The 19,910-nt window shown below is 43.7% G+C and overlaps 1 protein-coding gene across 1 annotated transcript in view; it reads right to left on the reverse strand.

Annotated features, from left to right (window-relative positions):
• HIP1 (huntingtin interacting protein 1) overlaps positions 1–19,910 on the reverse strand; it is a 260,017-nt gene that overhangs the window by 3,228 nt on the left and 236,879 nt on the right. Inside the window, exon 29 of the mRNA XM_082244525.1 lies at positions 18,944–19,052. Coding sequence (XP_082100651.1) covers positions 18,944–19,052 — 109 coding nt within the window. The remainder of the gene's footprint in view (positions 1–18,943; positions 19,053–19,910) is intronic.

The raw sequence follows: 19,910 nt of genomic DNA on the forward strand, positions 1-19,910 counted from the left end.
ACATAATCTGAAACATCAAATTTGTCTTCAGAAATATCTGTTTTATGGGCTGATGAGATTACAGTTACTCTTGACAGACCAGATGGATGGGCCTGTGGCTGGATCAGTAATGGGCACAGAACTCCACTTCGACTCAGACGCCAGCAAGGAGGAGGTGGAGTACTGGTATGGGCTGGTATTATTAACCATTTCCGGACCACCCGCCGCCTGTTTACTGCGGCAGGGTGGCAGGGACAGGCAAAGCAACGTAAGTCTACGTCGCTCTCCTGAAGGCCTCTAGGGGGCACGCGATGCGGGTGTCAGGCGGCTCTAATTGCCGCCTGACAGCCCTGATCTCTCCCTGCTGAGAGAGAAGGACGGTCGGCTGTTGTTAACACAGCCGACCGTCCTTCTGCCTGCAATGATCACAGAGCCCATGTGATCCTGCTATATAGGATTTCTCTGTGATCATTTCACAAGTCCAACCCCCCACAGTTAGAAAAACTCCCCTAGGGTCACATTTAACCCCTTGATCACCTATACTGTTAACCCCTTTCCCTGCCAGTGTCATTATTACAGTAACAGTGCATATTTTTAGCACTGATCACTGTAGTATTATCACTGGTACCCCCAAAAGTGTCAAAAATGTCAGTTAGGGGTCCGATCTGTCTGCCGCAATGTCGCAGTCCTGCAAAAAAATCGCAGATCACCGCCATTACTAGTAAAAAAAAAAAAAAAAACAATAAATATGACATAAATCTTTCCCCTAGTTTGTAGACGCGATAAATTTTGCGTAAACCAAACAAAATACGCTTATTGCGATTTTTTTTTTACCAAAAACATGTAGCAGAAAACAAAATTGGCCAAAAATGTTAAAATATTTAGATTTTTGCATTTTTTTTTCGAGAATGTCATATAGCAGAATGTGAAAAATATTGTTTTTTTTTTTTTCAAAATTGTCGCTCTTTTTTTGTTTTTAGCACAAAAAATAAAAATCGCACAGGTGATCAAATACCACCCAAAAGGAATTTCTATTTGTGGGAAAAAAGGACATAAATTTTGTTTGGGTACAGCGTTGCACGACTACGCAATTGTCCGTTAAAGTAACGCAGTGCCGAATCGCAAAATAGGGCCTGGTCATTAAGGGGGGAAATCTTCCGGTCCAGAAGCGGTTAAAGATGAGCTAGTTGGACTTTTTCAGGTTAAAAATGGACTCAAAATCAACTCCCAAACCTACTGCCAGTTTTTTGGAGACACTTTCTTCAAGCAGTGGTACAGGAAAAAGTCTGCATTTTTCAAGAAGACCATGATATTTATGCAGGACAATGCTCCATCGCATGCATCGAAGTACTCCACTCCGTGGCTAGCCAGTAAAGGTCCTCAACATGAAAGATTAATGACGTGGCCCCCTTCCTCACCGGACCTAAACCCTATTGAGAACTTGTGGGCCCTTCATAAATGGGAGATTTACGGTGAAGGAAAACAGTACACCTCTCTGAACAGTGTCTAGGAGGCTGTGGTTGCTGCTACACAAAAAGTTGATCGTCAACAGATCAAGAAACTGACAGACTCCATGAATGGAAGACTTATGACCGTTATTTAAAGAGATTGGCTATATTGGTCACTGATTTTTTTTTAAATGTGAGAAATGTTTATTTGTAAACTTTGAGTTGTTTGTTTATTATTCTCACGCGAGATGGGAAAATGTTGTTTTTTTTTTTCATCTAGGGCTCTTTCACACGGGCGTTTCGATCAGATGCGCCTGTCAGTTTTTTAGGCGGATCTGATCGGATGCCCCATTCAGCCCTATGAAGCAGCGGATGTCAGCGGTGACATGTCCGCTGACACCTGCTGCCATCCCCATCCGATCCTGTCCGTGAAATCCGGACAGATGGAAACCCTATTTTCCATCCGTCCTGGGGATCAGATCGGATGGGATCGGATGAGAGCGGACAGGCGGTCCGCTCTCATCCCATTCCCCATAGAGAGCAGCGGGGCTCTGACACCTCCCTCTCTCCACACACAGAGCGGAGACGGAGCTGTCATCCGCCGGCTCATCGGGGATCGGCGGATCGATCCCCGCTGAGCAGAGCACGTCCGCAACGGAATGCGGACCGTGTGAAAGGGGCCTTAGTTGCATAATAATTTGATAATTCTGCACACTAATATTTGCCCAATAATTGTGCACACATAGATATTCTCCTGAGAAAGCTAAAACCTCATTTTTACTTTCCTAAATATTCAGGTGCGAGGTTTATAAACATTTTGGATTGACCGAGAGCACTGTAGTTGTTCGATAATTAAATTAAGTGCCGGTTCACACTAGTGCGATCACAGAGATCGCATGTAATTTCTCCTAAAATGACATGCGATCTCTGTGCGGTGCAAATTCAGCCATACAGTTTGTATGACTGAATTCGCACCGCAATCGCAATGAAACACGCACAGAACCCTTTTTTTGGTCCGCAGAAAAATTGGATCGCATGGTGGTTCACACTAGTTCGATCCAATTCTGTGCGAACTTTCAGATCGCACTGCGATATGCGATCTGATCTGGGGGTGTCGTTAACTTTTAATTGACACCCCCAGCGTATCGCATATGGCAGTGTGAACTGCCAGGGGTGCGGATGCGATGCGGGAACACGCTGTATATTCGCAGCATTCCCGCATCGCAGAAATGTGAACTGGCACTAAACCTTAAAAATACAACTTGTCTAATAATTGCACACAGTATAATCATATCGACCTGCTTGGATCTGCAGTACTCCACTAAATACATCCCTGCCCAGAAAACAGCAGGCAGGATTACAATCTACATCAAATAAACATGATCACAAATGATATGCAAAAAAAAAAAATTGCAGGAAAAGATAAGTGAGCAAGAAAAAGGCATAAAAATGAACACAAGCCACTAAAACCATTCAATACAGCAACACCAATTAAAAGTGATCACAAATAACATGCAAAAAAAAAAAAAAAGGTATCAGAAAAAGATACATGAGCAAGGAAAAGGCTTAAAAATAAACACAAGCCACTAAGCCCCGGTTCACACTTATGCGATGCGGGAAGGCTGCGAATTCGCAGCCTGTTCCCGCATCGCAAACGCACCCCCGGCAGTTCACACTGCCATATGCGACACGCTGGGGGTGTCAATGTAATCTTAACGACACCCCCAGTTTGATCGCATATCGCAGTGCGATCTTGCAGTTCGCACAGGATCGGATCGCGGTGCAGTTCGCACAGGATCGGATCGCTGTGCGATCCGATCCTGATGTGGCTGCAAAAAAGGGTCCTGTGTGTGTTTGCTGCGGGTGCGGTGCGATATTAGCCATACAAAGTGTATGGCTAAACTCGCACCGCACAGCCGATCGCATGTAATGAAGGAGCAGTGCGCTCCGACATTACATGCGAACGCCGCAGCCGCATGAATGTGAACCGGCTCTAAAACCATTTAATACAGCAACCAAAACTTAACCCATATAAGAGAATCAGAACATGGTATTTACATCAGAAATCATTTCAAATAAAGATCCACATCCCAACGATGGTGAGACCATGTGGTAATCTGATATGGACATGGAAAATTCACCATACCTTGAGCTCTAATAAAAGACGCCTCCCCTCTCCGTGGTACTTATCCTTTCTTTACAAAGAAGGAAAAATGTGTCATATTCCCTCCTTGAATGTCTCTAAAAAGACAATTGTTTGGCCTTTGGGTTAGTCCCATCACAATAGTGTTCACCAATCCGAATACGGTCTGGCAGTACATCCCACATACCAGACAGATCACGCTTTGCATTGAATAACATATACAACATTGCTGGTGTATATGGTATTAAAGAAAAATTTTGCAAACAGGTCATTTTTCTCCTGCTGATGAGCACTGATAGGCACTAATACGGTGGCACTCATGGGCACTCATAGGCACTAATCAGGTACTGGTGAGGACGCACTGATAGGTAGGGATGATCGAACGGTTCGGGTCGACCATCGGTTCGACCCGAACATAGGGTGTTCGAAATTCGTCCGAATTCCAAACTTTTTGCGGTAGCACTTAGCACTTAGTGACAAGTTGAAACTTCACAGGTACACTTTTTAGACCCCCCCCCCCCCCCCCCCAGACACTAAATCCAAAGAAATCTCTCTATCAAAAACAACAATTTTTAAGAACTTTTTTTTGCCTGATTCATAGTCCCTGGGGCATGACCCGGAACCCTAGGCAGGGTGTTTTTTGATTCCCGAAGTTTGGGTCCCATTGATTTCAATGGGGTTCGGGAATCCGAACCAAACTTTTGGGAAATTCGGGGGTTCTGCTCGAACCGAACTTTTCAAAAGTTCGATCATCCCTACTGATAGGTGGCACTGACGGGAGCTGATAGATGGCACTGTGGGCATTGATAGGTGGCACTGATTAGCTCTGATAGGTGGCACTGAAGGACACAGAGGTGGCACTGATGGGCACTGGTGGACACTGATTGGCATCACTGGTGGGCACTGATAGGTGGCACTGGTTTGCACTGATTAGCAGCACTGGTGGGCAAAGATTAGGAGCAATGTTCCTGTAACAGAAGCCGGTTGGAATCTCGGCGAAAATCTCTGATTCTTCCTGCGATCTGAAATTGCACTACAATCGCAAAAGGCATGCTCAGGTGCCATTCATTTTCAAAGGCACCTAAAATGTAGTGCAGTTTTGCCGTGATTATCGTGCGATTTATCACAGCAAACCGTAACGTGCAAAGCTTTTGCTCAAAAAGGAGTAGGAGTTTCTTTTGGGTGACAAGCTTATTGCTTTGTAGTTTGCCATGATTGCCACAAGATAAATGCGGCAAAACTGCACCACGTTTAGGTGCCATTGAAAATGAATATCACCTAAACATGCATTTTGCAACTGTAGTGTGATTTGAGATCGTGGGCAGAATCGCAAAGATTCAGCCTGAAATCCCAAAACGCCAAATGTAAATGGAGCCTTAGCAGGAGAACACACCATGATCAGTTCTCTAGCTATGCTGGGGACTCAGCCTGCTCTCCGCAAATTATCGTACTTGTTCTGACCCTCTCCCCTGCACAGCCTTTCACTGGGAAGCTCATTTTACTGCTGCTTATTCTCCCCCCAGCTCTTATGCAGCTGAGAACAGAGAAAATGTAATGACTTTTAAAAAAGGGAAAAAAAGGCATTTATATGGTTTTTTTATATCTATACACAAAAATTTTACCTTTCAGTTCTATTTTAAAATGAACGGCTGTTTTACAAGGTGAGGCTTTACAACCACTTTTATTTTTCCTGTATGGTAACACATTCTAAGGCCCCTTTCACACGGGCTTTCCGATGCGGTCTGCCTGTCAGTTTTTCGGGCGGACCTGATCGGACGCTTCATGCAGCCCTATGGAGCAGCAGTTGTCAGCGGAAAAATCTCCGATGACATTTGCTGCTATCCGAACCGGTCTGTGAAATCCAGACGGATGGTAATCCTATTTTAAATCTGTCTGGAGGATCGGACAGGCAGTCCGTTTTCATCTGATTTCTCATAGAGGACAGCGGGGCTCTGACAGCTCCGTCTCTGCAAAGTAAGCGGAGACGGAGCTGTCATCCGCCTGCTCAGCGGGGATCGGCGGATCGATCCCCGCTGAGCAAAACGGAGACCGTCGGGCGCACCACCCGTGTGAAAGGGGCCTAAATCAAACAGTTCTTTAGCTGAACAATTTTGCCTGGCACAGGTAAATTCACCTACTGGAATAGCTCTCTTTGTGTGTAGAATTTCCAGCACATGGCTTATGAAATGTTTTAGTATAAACATTACCTGTAGCTACATCACCTTCCAATGTTATATCTAAGAGTTAATGAGTTTATCATTTTACTCATGAGTAAAATTGTAGATTTACAGTGGCAACAAAAAGTATGTAAACCCTTAGAATTAACTAGTGCGGTAATTTGCCATAAAATGTGACCTGAGCCTCATTTAAAGCCAGCCATACATGGATTGAAATTTGCCTAGTCTCTGCTGAACTCCCTGAACTTGGATCCATGTTTGTGCTAGCTGGTTGTACACAGGTTGAGCTATCGGTTGACTTGTGTACAACCAACCAGCCTGTTGGGCTTTTCCTGAAAAATCTGTACCGTTGGCTATAGCCTGCGACACAGATAGTTGTATTCAGCACCGATGGGGAGAACACAATATTGCTGCAGAAATGATTACCCCATTCACCTCAAATGTGTGGTTGGGGGAATTGGCACTTTTTTTTTTGTTGAATCTGCTGAGTGAAGGAGAAAAAAAAAATCGCCTGCCTAAAGCCAGCCATGCACGGTTCAAATCTTGGCCCGTTCAGCAGGAACTGGCCGAGATTCAAACCATTATTGGGCAGGCTGAATATACCAAGATGATCGATCGGTCAACTTGGGTATAACCAGCCTGCTAGATTTGCTTCCGACTATCGCAAGAGGCTGCTATAGCTGCTAGCGATAATCACTGTCTTCTCTTGGTGGGGACAGCTCTCTCCACCTGCTCCTGCCTGAGAGAAGACAATTGCTAATTCCCCTGTCAGCACTGTTTGTGTTGATGGGGGAATCATGCAAATTTCTTTCCTGCAACCAAAGAAGTTTGCACCGTGTATGGCCGGCCTTTGTCACAATAGACAAACACAATGTACTTTAAGCTGGTAACACACAAACAATTCAAATTTTTTGTGTCTTTATTGAACACTTCCATTACCAACATTCATAGTGCTGTTAGAAAAAGTAAGTGAATTTATATAGGTTAATTACTTTAAGGAAAGCTTATTGGAGTCAGCAGTTTGCACACCTGGAGCCCAGTTAATGAAATGGGTTAGGAGGTGTGGTTTACTTTGGAGTTACTTTGATTGATAAAAGACACTCAAAACTTTAGGATTGCTGTTCATAAGAAGCATCAGCTGATGTGAACCATGCCTTGCAAAAAGATGCTCTCTGACATACGATCAAGAGCAGTTGATCTGCATAAGAATTTAGATAAATTACAGCACAACCGGGTGGGTGCACATGCACATGCTGCCTGCTCAGAAATGCAAAATCACATACGGTATATACTCGATTCTGCACAGTCAGCCTGCACTGACGCAGTAAATGTACAGTGCGCGGTCGGCAAATGAATACAAAGCAATTTCAAAGTGCTTAGGCAACCATCAGTCAACAGTTAGGCAATGCTGTCTAAAAATGGAGACAGTTTAGTACTGTGGCTACTCCAAGAATTGGGTGCCCAGCCACGATGATTCTCAAGGCACAACACAGAATCCTCAATGAAGTAAAGAAGAACCCTCAAGTAACCACAGTTCGACGACATCACTGGAACTGGCAAACATTCCAGTTCATGAGTCTACCAGGCATAAGTCTTTGCACAGGCAGGGTGTCTATGACAGAACACCATGGAGGAAGACGCTGCTCTCCAAAAAAAAACCTTGCTGCATACCTGAAATTTGCCGATACGCACCTAGGCAAAGCGCAACCATTGAATTGTTCAGGAAGAATACTCAGCTCTATTTAAAGCGCAAAAAGGCACAGCTTACAACATCAAAACATCATCCCAATGGTTGATGGAACATCATGATGTGTGCTTGTTTCGCTGCCTCAGGGCCTGGACCACTCCCCATCATTAAGGAGAAAACAAATTCCCAAGTTTACCTAAATGTTCCTACAGGATAATGTCAGGGTGGCTGTCTGCTAAATGAAGCTTAGAAGAAGTTGGGTAATGCAGCAGAACAATGACCCTAAAGCCCCGTACACACGTACCAATTGTCGGCCGTAAATATTCGGCCGACGACCGATCGGCCGATAGTAGGCTTGTTAGTATGATGCTTCCGACAGCGCATTTTCGGCCAAACAGAATCTGTTGTGCAGGCATTAAAATTTTTGTAGGCCGACACCAGAACGGCCGATTGTTCGCCAGTCAGTACAGAATTCGGCCGACAATCAGATTTGCAAGACTGGGCATGCTCAGAGAAGAAAAAACACAGGGAAAGTTAACCATCACATGACATCACTTCTGCAGTCGGCTGTTGTTGGCCAACAAAATTCGTGTGCAGTCTTTTGCACTTTTCAGCGGACAGGACATCCCTGGACAAAAGACGGCCGATCGGTCGGCCGACGATCGGTACGTGTGTACGAGGCATAAGAATCAAAGTAAATCCCCCACAGACTGGCTTCAGAAAAAGATAATTGGAGTGGCCCTGCCCTTAACCCCATAGGGATGCTGTGAAATTACCTCAAGGGGAACTGTTCACACCAGACATCCTAAAAATACAATATGTCTAAACTGAAGCAGCTTTGTAAAAAGGAATGGTTAAAAATGTCTCCTAAACATTGTGCAGGTCTCATCCAGAGCTACTGAAAACACTTGTTTGAAGTCATTGCTGCCATAGGAGGTTTGACTAGTATTAACTCCAAGGTGTTCATCACATACTTTTTCTTGCCACTATAAACATTGAAATTTCGATATTGAATAAACTCATCTAAATGTGTATGGTCCCTATTTCATCAGTGAATCTACCATACCAAATGATGAGCGCTTTAAAGGGATCATTCTCAGATAAAATACTAAACTCCTCCCATCAATGATCATCTGTTAGATTGAAATGGTGACCATAAATATTTGGATGAGTTTATACAATATTACAGGTGCAATGACTTAATCTACAATTTTCTCATTGAGTACAATGATAAACTCATTGACTTTTTAGATATAACATTTAAAGGTGATGCTACATGCATTGTTTATACTAAAACTTTTCGTAAACCATAAGCTGGAAATTCTACACTAATAGCACAAAGCTTTCATCCTGTGCACACAAATAGAGCTATTCCAGTATGTAAATGTACCTGTGCCAGGGGGAATTGTTCAATTAAAGAACTGTTTGATTTGGAGTGTGTTACCATACAGGAAAGATTAAATAAAAGGGCCTACGGATACTGGGCAATGGAGAGCGGTAAAGGAAGTGCTTTAGAGAAGAACAGGTTTTATGATTTAAAAGAATACATCATGGGGTGGGGGAATTCAATCAAGCCTCAAGCTGCTGCTCCACTTTTCTGGGGTTAAATGCTCTTGTTATTGCATTGCGCCTAATTTAAAAAACACCTGCGACAGTTTTGGTTCTGACAGCAACTCGCGCACGAAATTCAGGTAGTTCTAATTTGCGACACTTCTACATTGTGGCGCAACACCAAACTTTCTTTTGGCGTACAGAGATAGATTTTGTGAAAGCAGAGATGTATAGTAACTAAGTAGAACTACTTCACTACTGTACTTAAGTACCGAAAGGCGGTATCTGTACTTTCCTAGAGTAGAATTGTTTTCTCCTACTTCCACTTTTACTTCACTACATTTTTTCGATGATTTCAATACTTCTACTCCGATATTTTTTTTTGTGCTGCATAGTTACTATTGTACAATTATAAAAATTACCACTGCCAGAACAGTAGATGGCAGGTTTCATGAGGCTCAAAACGTGTATTATCAGCACATACGAAAATAAAAGCTACTGTATGTATAAATAAAAGCTGAATTTGAAATAATAAAAAACAATATGATGTTCAAACTTTTGACTTCTTTCTTTAATAACTACATAACACAGTACTTGTACTTTTACTTTCAGTACTTGAGTAGCAATTTTTTTTTTCAAAACTACTGGTACTTTTAGTTTCAGTACTTGAGTAGCAAATTTTTTAAAAAAACTACTTGCAATACTTAAGTACAAAAAATGTTGAATACTTTAGTACTTCTACTCAAGTAACTTTTTAATCGAGCACTTCCACTTCTACTCAAGTCACTTTTTGATCGAGCACTTGTACTTTTACTCAAGTATGGGTTTCAAGTACATTATACAACTCTTTAAAGTGTCTCACATGAATTCTAATAGTGGCGCAGCATGTGCCAGTTTGAGTACACATCCTAGACAGGTACATGAATTTGGAGCACACCAAGCCACTTTTAGAATGCATGCAAGACACTTTAGCGAAATCTGTGTGCACCAGTTTTTATGAAATCCAAGAAATGTATGTAAATTAAAAAGTGGCAATTGTTAGACGTTTGTAGCTTATTACTCAGAAGAATTTCAAAATATTATTAAGATTAAGAACTTTCCTGTTCTTTTCTCACATAAGTAATTGTATGATGTGCTACACAAGCGGTGTCGCTCTTCTCGTTGGAAAGCCCCCACGCTTGATTATTTGTTATCTCCCAGTCACTATGTACTTTATGATCAGGGCCGCTGATAGGGTAGTACAGCCAGCCCTCCTGTACTGGGCCTGGGTCCCATCAGTTCAAAAGGGGGGCTCAGGCACCTGCTGAGCAGGAGAGCTGGCTGTACTGTCTTATTGCAGGCACCAGTCCTCTTCTGCCTCCCCCTGAAGTGCTGCCAGCTTCTCCTCCTCTTTCTCCCTTCGGCTTCACTGCAGGGAGGTTGGTTAGAGCATATACGCCCCTTCCATCTGTGGTCCAGGCCCCCCTGTGTGCCTCTTTCCCCGACAGCACTTCCAGCTTCCCTCCTCTCCTGTCAGAAGCTGCTGCAGGCACACAAGGGGATGTATAATAATAATATAATAGTATGCCATTTATTGGCCCCATCCTTTCCTGAAAGAACACAGTGAGAGATCGGTACTAATCACTCCTGTGTCCACAGTGGCGGCTGGTGCTCAAAAATTTTTTTTTGGGGGGGGGGGGCGCAAACAGAAAAATCGAATAAGCATTGCTTTGCGGCCAAAAATGCTGTAAAAAATCTTGATTGCACATGATTGGATGATGGAAGTCAGCAGAACTCCTGTTCCTTTACTAAGCTCTGGAGCAACTGCTCTTGCAGAGTTCATCTGCAATTTTCAAAGTGCACAGTCTTTGGGGTTGATTTACTAAAACTAAGGTTGGCCATACTTGTTCAATTTTCTTGTACAATTTTCTTTTAGATTTACCAAAAACCATATAATATGAGGTCAGAACTAAACAACACTTTTAATTGTATGCAATTAGGCAGGCCCATGCACTACATAGTTGAAAGCAAATCTAAAGAAAATTGTACAGAAAATTGTATGAAAATTTCATAATGTATGGCAAGACTTAGAGAGTGCAAAATCTGGTGCAGCTGTGCATTGCAGCCAATCGGCTTGTTCAAATAAGCTTTGATAATAAAACCTGGAAGCTGATTGGTTTCTAGGCAGAACTGCAGCAGGTTTTGCACTCTCTCTGGTTTTAGTAAATCTCCCCTATGTGCCTTTAGTAAATCAACCCCTATATCAGTGGCGGCCTGTGCATAGCGGGCGCCAGGGTGCCGCCCCCCTACCCCTAAAAAAAATTAAAAAAAAAAATAAAAAATGACAGCGAACAAATAAAGTTTAAAAAAAAAAAAATTGGGTTCGCCGGCCTTTGTAAGGGAAGTGGTGGCTGGGGGGGGGGGGTTACGTCCCAGAAGAGGCGCCGATCGGCAGCCTTCTGGGGGCGTAACCTGATCGCAAGTCCTTGCAATTGGACACCCCCACTTTCGGATATCCTGGCTGTGATTGGTCCAGTCTCCAGCCTGGACCAATCATCATCCAGGACATCCGATCCCTGACGTCACAATGGGGGCGGTGTTGGTGCGTGAGTCAGTCACTCACCGTCACCGCCGCTCGGAGGACGAGGGAGAAGCCGCTCTCCTTCCCGCCGCCGCAGAGAGGACGGACTGGATCGAGGAGGGAAGAACCCGCCGCCGCCGCCGCCAGGTAAGTGCTTTAAATTGAAGGGAGCACGCACGCTGCACTCTGCATTGATTGGGGGACAATGCTGTGGGCACTCTGCATTTATTGGTGTACATTGCTGTGGCACTCTGCATTTATTGGGGTACATTGCTGTGGCACTCTGCATTTATTGGGGTACAATGCTGTTGGCACTCTGCATTGATTGGGGGACAATGCTGTGGGCACTCTGCATTGATTGGGGGACAATGCTGTGGGCACTCTGCATTTATTGGGGTACAATGCTGTGGCGCTCTGCATTTATTGGGATACAATGCTGTGGCACTCTGCAATCATTGGGGTACAATGCTGTGGGCACTCTGCATTTATTGGGGTACAATGCTGTGGCGCTCTGCAATCATTGGGGTACAATGCTGTGGCACTCTGCAATCATTGGGGTACAATTCTGTGGCACTCTGCAATCATTGGGGTACAATTCTGTTGCGCTCTGCATTTATTGGGGTACAATGCTGAGGCGCTCTGTATTTATTGGGGTACAATGCTGTGGCGCTCTGCATTTATTGGGGTACAATGCTGTGGGCACTCTGCATTTATTGGGGTACAATGCTGTGGGCACTCTGCAATCATTGTGGTACAATGCTGTGGGCACTCTGCATTTATTGGGGTACAATGCTGTGGCACTCTGCAATCATTGGGGTACAATGCTGTGGGCACTCTGCAATCATTGGGGTACAATGCTGTGGCACTCTGCAATTATTGGGGTACAATGCTGTGGGCACTCTGCAATCATTGGGGTACAATTCTGTGGCACTCTGCAATCATTGGGGTACAATGCTGTGGCACTCTGCAATCATTGGGGTACAATTCTGTGGCACTCTGTAATCATTGGGGTACAATTCTGTGGCACTCTGCAATCATTGGGGTACAATGCTGAGGGCACTCTGCAATCATTGGGGTACAATGCTGTGGGCACTCTGCATTTATTGGGGTACAATGCTGTGGGCACTCTGCAATCATTGGGGTACAATTCTGTGGCACTCTGCAATCATTGGGTTACAATGCTGTGGCACTCTGCAATCATTGGGGGACAATGCTGTGGGCACTCTGCAATCATTGGGGACAATGCTGTGGCGCTCTGCAGTGATTGGGGGACGATGCTGTGGCGCTCTGAATTGAAAGGGGCATGCACGCTGAACTCTGCATTGTGGGGGCACAGCACAGTGTTTATTGCATTGAAGGGGGCACAGCACAGTGTTCATTGCATTGAAGGGGGCACAGCACAGTGTTCATTGCATTGAAGGGGGCACAGCTTCAAAGTCACGCAATTTTTTTACTGCGTTTTTTGGCGCGAAGCAATACCTATTACATTTTTCTTTTTGCGCCCCCCCAAAAATTTTGAGCACCAGCCGCCACTGCCCTGTATCCCAAAATAGTTGCTATTCACCTAGGAGTTTTGAGTGTTCTGGGACCTGCTCTTGTTGTGTGTAATATATGGATAAACTTTAGTAGGGCCCAATTGCCACATCAGGTGTCCAGCCTCAGCAACTCAAGCACAGAGATTTCATTCAGAGATATATACAAAAATGAATGTGGACCGACTGACCTGATAAAGATAGTGTGCATCAATTAACAGGAAAAAAAGATACAATTATTGATCTGTGTTGAAGGATATAAGTCGGAGCATTACATTGCAACTACAATTTTGCACATAAGTGCTTTCTAAGACAGCATAGAGTCTCAGTGGGGGAAAAAATGCTTACACGCCAGGAAACTTCAAAATGTGCTTTAACAGTTTATTTATATACAAAATAACACAGAGACTCCACATTGTGATTGTCCTCATTAATGCAACAGGCAGTCAATAAATAGGCTTAGTAAAAGGCAGTCAGAGATTGCAGGTTGGGGTTATTGGGAAACTGCCCAAACTATGACCTTCACCGATGCCCTGATGTGCACCAGACTCAGGGAGCATCAGACAATACACCCTGCACGCCGCGCGCGCATCACAGCCGGAGCCTGGGGAAAGGATGGAGTGCGTGTCTCCCGCGGGCACCAGATATTGGCACACCGTCCCTAAGATAGGCTGACCGTGTCTTGCAAAGGATGCCCCCCCCCCGAGACACTTACCTGTAGCGGCGGCTTCATTCCGGTCCCCGCGTCTCCTCGAGTCCTGTCTTCCTGCCTCCTCCTCGGCCAATGGCATGAGGCTTGCCTTTCAGCCAATCAGGAAGCGGGCTTCCTGATTGGCCGAAAGGCAAACCTCATGCCATTGGCCAGGAGGAGGATCCGTGTGACAATAGTGAATTTTCATTGGCTATTGTCACACAATGGGTGGGCTCGGGGCGCACTGCTCTGCGCCCCGGGTCCACCCCTTGCTGAAGCCTATTAGAGCCTCTGGCTCTAATCAGGTGATGTTAAAAAAAATCCCCATTGAACTCCATGCGTTCGGCGCCCCGCATGTAGATTAGGGGGCCGGATGCATGGATAGGGGGGCAGCGCCTCTGCGCCCCCAACACAATGGCCGCCACTGTGTGTCTATTCATCGTGGAAGCATAGTAAACTATGTTTACTATGATTCCGTTTATGAATGAGCAAGAAGCCTCAGAGCGCTTCCAATTATTCATCCAGGCAGCTGAGGCTGCAGAGAAAAGGACTGATAAATCTATGTCCCCTGTCACTTCCAAGCAGAGGGGGCCCTTTCAGGTAGGCTGTATGGGGCCCCATGATTTCCAACAGCATCCCTGATTTATGATGATAGGAAATGTCAAAACTGGTTGTCAACAATTGGTCCATACTGCTGTGGAATTGTTACTTGCAGATATTGCAAAACACATTAAATTAGTAAAGAGGTTGTGTCTGACAACTGGGGAAAAATGTCCAATCAGACATACATATTAACTGCAACACCGTTATTGTAACTGTAGCAATGTCCTAGGTAGGTGCAAGGCTAGGTAAGTGTTAGTGTGAGATTTTGAAATTTAGTTGGCACACTGTAGTCAGTGTGGCTCTAATATTGATTAAGATAAAAGCAGAGTTTGCCTCACTACTCAATGAGCTACAACGGTTTAGTCAGGCCTGATCTGTGTGCTCTGCTTCTACCAGTCTGACACAAGGCCTATCTCACCCTACAAAAAAGAAAAATGGTGGGAGGGGCAAAGGAACGTGTCAGGACAAAAATTATTTCATGTGAACCTAAATAAAATAAAGTCAGAAGGTGCACCCAAAATCAAATCACCCAAACCTAACACGTTTCACTCTTCAAATAGAGCTTTGTCTGAGGTAAAAAGATGAAAGAAAAGTGAAGAAAACGAGCAACTAAGAGTAGCTGATAGCAAGATATGCCTTGTGTCAATGCAGTCTTGATTAAGAGAGAAGCTTTGTTGTGGATATGGAAATATATGGGTCTCGTCCATCAGTGTCCACATGGATGAGAGTACCCATATTACATATCTGAGAGATAGATAATTTCATAGGGCAGAAGACAGATAACCTACATCTTCAGTAAGACATTTATACGGAGATTTGATTACACACAGGTGGATTCTATTTATCATCATTAGTCATTTAGGTCAACATTGGATCATTCAGAGATCCTCACTGAACTTCTGGAGAGAGTTTGCTGCGCTGAAAGTAAAGGGGCTGAATAATTTTGCATGCCCAATTTTTCAGTTTTTTATTTGTTAACCAAGTTTGAAATTTCCAATAAATTTCGTTCCACTTCATGATTGTGTCCCATTTGTTGATTCTTCACAAAAAAATTACAGTTTTATATCTTTATGTTTGAAGCCTGAAATGTGGCAAAAGGTTGAAAAGAATACTTTTGCAATGCACTGTATCTGTTCTTGGGCTTTGTGAGTACAGACAATGGAAAGATCTTGGGGACCTTGTGCTCTAGTTACCCCCTATAGTGCCTAGATAGAATCAGTTGTTTGTCTATTAAAGGGGACACTGGCTGGTGTCCTGAAGAGCTCTGTCCAGACACTTTCATATTTAACTACTATGGCGGCAGTCTGGTGCTCCCAGGCAAAGCGTCATACATGTACGGCGCTAGCCTGGGAGGAGCTAGGGGGCGCTCCTGTGCCGCCAGAGGCGTGCTCCCGCCCCCACTCGTTCCCTGGGGAGCCAGCGCATGTGACCAGCGGCTCCGATGGCCGTCGGCCACTCGCGATCTCCCGCAGCAGAGGGAGAAAAACAGACGGCTGATGTAAACACAGCCATCTGTCATTCTCCCTGAAGTAAGCACAGAGGCTATGCGATCCTGCTATATAGGATCGCATGTCTCTGTGGTTACTTCACTAGCCACACCCCCTGACAGTTAGAATCAGGCCCCTAGGGACACACTTAACCCCTTGATCACCAGTAAAGTTAACCCCTTCCCTGTCAGTGTCATTTTTACAGTAACAGTGCATATTTATAGCACTGATTACTGTAGTAATGTCACTGGTACCCCCAAAAGTGTCAAAAATATCAGTTAGGGGTCCAATCTGTCCACTGCAATGTCACAGTCCCGCAAAAAAAAAATCGCAGATTGCCGCCATTACTAGTTATAAAAAAGAACAATAAAAATTACATAAATCTTTCCCGTAGTTAGTGAGCGCAATAACTTTTGCGCAAACCGATAAAAATAAGCTTATTGCATTTCTTTTACCAAAAATATGTAGCAGAAAACAAATTGGCCTAAAAAAATTTGATTTTTACTTTTTTTTTTTTGAGAATTTCATATAAAAAAATAAATATTGTTATTTTTTCAAAATTGTTGCTTTTTTTTGTTTATAGCGCAAAAAATAAAAATCGCACAGGTGATCAAATACCACCAAAAGAAAGCTCTGTTTGTGTAAAAAAATGGATGTAAATTTTGTTTGGGTACAGAGTCGCACGACCGCGCAATTTTCTGTAAAAATCACGCAGTGCCGAATCGCAAAATAGGGCCTGGTCTTTGAGCAGCCAAATCCTCCAGGGCTAAAGTGGTAAAAGGGACTTTGCTCTACCGCCTCCACTACTAAAGCTTGCTCAGTAAGGAAAACCATGTCCTCAGTTGTACATAGTTCCTATTCTTGGAGTATCCCACCACTTCCCTCATCCTTGTCTGAGTTCTCCAAAAATAAAAAAAAATTAAAAAAAATTAAAAAACATCCCCTAGACTGGTCTTTGGAGAAAGAGTGAATGAGTCTGTTGTAGGCCTGGCTGCAGAGCTGAAGTTGGAAAGACCTGGACAGTATTTCCTGCCACTCCTACGGGAGTAGCACTACATGTTATTCAATGCAAAGCATGCTCTGTCCAGTATGTAGGATGTACTGTCAGACCTCTGCATATTCGGATTGGTGAGCATTATTGCGATGGGGCTAACCAAAGGCCAAACAACTGTCTAATATCTCCAAACAATTCAGAGACATTCATGGAGGGGGGTATGACATGTATTTGCTTCCATGGTATAGAAAGAATAAATACCTCGGAGAGGTGAGATGATTCACATCATCTTTTGTTACAGCGGGAGGTAAGGTGGATTTTCCATCTCAAAACCAATATATCTCATGGTCTCAAACATCATTGGGAACTGTATCTTTATTTGAAATTATTTCTGATGTAGACACCACTTTTTCATCCTTCTATAAGGGGTTAAGTTTAAGTTGCTGTATTAACTGGTAGGGGTTTATGCTCGTTTTTAGGCTTTTCTCTTGCTTACGTATCTTTTTCTGCTACGTACTCTTTTTGTGATTATGTTTAATTAATGTACTTTGGAATCCTGCTCATTGTTTTCTGGGCAGGGATGTATTTATTGAAGTACAGAAGTTCCCAGCATGAAGCTATGACTAAAGGTCGGATTGGCTGAAACATGTCAGCTCCCCTACAGGGCTGTCTTTTACCCTTATGTATTTATTAAACTTATATTTTATTCTGGAACCTCACCATGATGCAGATATTTTATTATAGATTTTTTTTTTTTTTTTGGTGGACAGAGCCAGTGCACTGCAATTTTTGTTTTTACACAGACTGGGAGCCCAACAACATAGCAGGTGTTCAACTTTAAAAATGTAATGTGTATCTCTAGCAAATTATCTTTTTAACCACTTAAGCCCCGGAAGATTTTACCCCCTTCCTGACCAGGGCCTATTTTGCAATTCGGCACTGCGTGACTTTAACGGGCAATTGCGCGGTCGTGCGACGCTGTACCTCAACAAATTTGACGTCCTTTTTTCCCACAAACAGAGCTTTCTTTTGGTGGTATGATCACCTGTGCGATTTTTTGATAATGCGCTATAAACAAAAAAAGAGCGTCAATTTTGCAAAAATAACAATATTTTCACATTTTTTTATATGAAATTCCCCCCAAAAAAATGTAAAAATCAACATTTTTTAACATTTTAGGCCAATTTGTTTTCTGCTACATATTTTTGGTAAAAAAAAATCGCAAAAAGCGTATTTTGATTGGTTTGCGCAAAAGTTATTGCGTTTACTAAGGGAAAGATTTTTGTCATTTTTGTTGTTTGTTTTTTTTAACGCGTAATGGCGGCGATCTGCGATTTTTTTTGTGGGACTGCGACATTGGGGCGGACAGATCGTACCCTTGACTGACATTTTTGACACTTTTGGGGTTACCTGTGACATTACTGCAGTAATCAGTGCTATACATATGCACTGTTACTGTAAAATGACACTGGTAGTGAAGGGGTTAACTTATTTTGAGAGGGAGGGGTGGTGTGTGTCCCTAGGGGCATGATTCTAACTGTGATTGGCTGTGGCTTGAGCTGTAAGAACAGTGATGAACGGTCCTACATAGTAGAACCGTGTGATCACCATTCTTACACAAGGGAGAATGACAGGCGGCTTGTTTACCTTAGCCGCATGCCTTTCTCCCGGTGTCACGGACGATCCCACACGCGCGGGGGGGTCCGTGACCGAGCGGGAGAGCGCATTCGGCGGCGCGCGCTCGCTCCCCAGAGCCTCACAGGCTAGGGACGTAGACCTACGTCGCTTTGCCTGTGAGGGGCTGACTGCCGCAGTAAATATACTGTGAGCAGTCGGCAAGTGGTTAAGTGCCCAGATAGAGTGGGGAATGGTTAAAAAACATTTTTTAGGCTTTTTTTTGCCATCCTTATCTTGTTGGGGTGATCTCCTTTCATATCATGTCCCAGAGAAACACAAGAAGTATAAGCAAATCTCTACATAGTATGGCCAGAACAGGTGTAACCACCACAATCACCTCCTGTTTCAGTGACAATTAAAAAATATTCTGTAAATAACTATTTATGACTGTGAAAAAATCTGCACTTAACTTACCATCTCCCCAGCCCTCAGAGACACCAGCTATTTCATAATGCTTTTTCCTTAGTTCTCCCAGCTTTTCTCTCTCCTTTTGCAGCTGGCTCTCTAATTCAAGAACACGCACCTAAGATACATAAAAAAAAAAAAGTGTTTTTAGTGATGGCAAAATATTTTTTGGAATTTCCTTTAAATGCAGTAAATATGAAATATTTCATACTAATGGTTAATATTTCCTATTGCTGATATCAGGTGGCAGGAAAATTAAAAACTTTTTAAAGGCTCAGAAGACACCTCATGTTGCGACCTGAAAAGCAGAGAGATCAGACGACACTCATTCTGAGTCCCGGTTCACACTGATCCGACTTGTCAGGCGACTTGGTCACCTGACAAGTAGCGGTCCATGCTGTGCAATGGAACCGTTCTAATCAGAGCGACTCAGGTCGCTCCGACTTAGAAAAAGGTTCCTGCACCTTTTTTTTGCAAAGTCGGAGCGACTTGCATTGACTTCCATTATGTGAAGTCATTGCAAGCCGCGCCGAAGTCGCGGTGCACGGGCGACTTCATTAGTCGCCCGAAGTCGGGGGCGACTTTGAGTCGGATCAGTGTGAACCGACTGTTAGGCAGCCCATACAAGAGTCAGTTTTTTTCCTTCAACCAGTAGGTTAAAGGGAAAAAATGGACTTTATTCCCTTAGCCACACACTCAATGATGATGAAGGATAAGGGAATCCTCCCCACTGTGTTAGTGTATTTTAATACAGAAAAAAATCCAACAGGGAGGTTTGTACAGAAGTCGATCATCAGAAAGACTTCTGTACAACCTCCCTGCCCATACATGGATAGAAATTTGGCTGGTCCCTTTATTGAAGATTCCTACCTTTTGTTATTCTGAGGAAATCCCTGTGTGTTTGTCTGTGTCCATGTGGGAAAGTAAATCTAATGGGAGTGGTTTCATAATTATCAATCAGCTGCTGCACCTGCAG

This window comes from Pelophylax lessonae (genome assembly GCF_965119305.1).
Source record: "Pelophylax lessonae genome assembly, chromosome: 2".
In the NCBI taxonomy this organism is placed as follows: domain Eukaryota; kingdom Metazoa; phylum Chordata; class Amphibia; order Anura; family Ranidae; genus Pelophylax; species Pelophylax lessonae.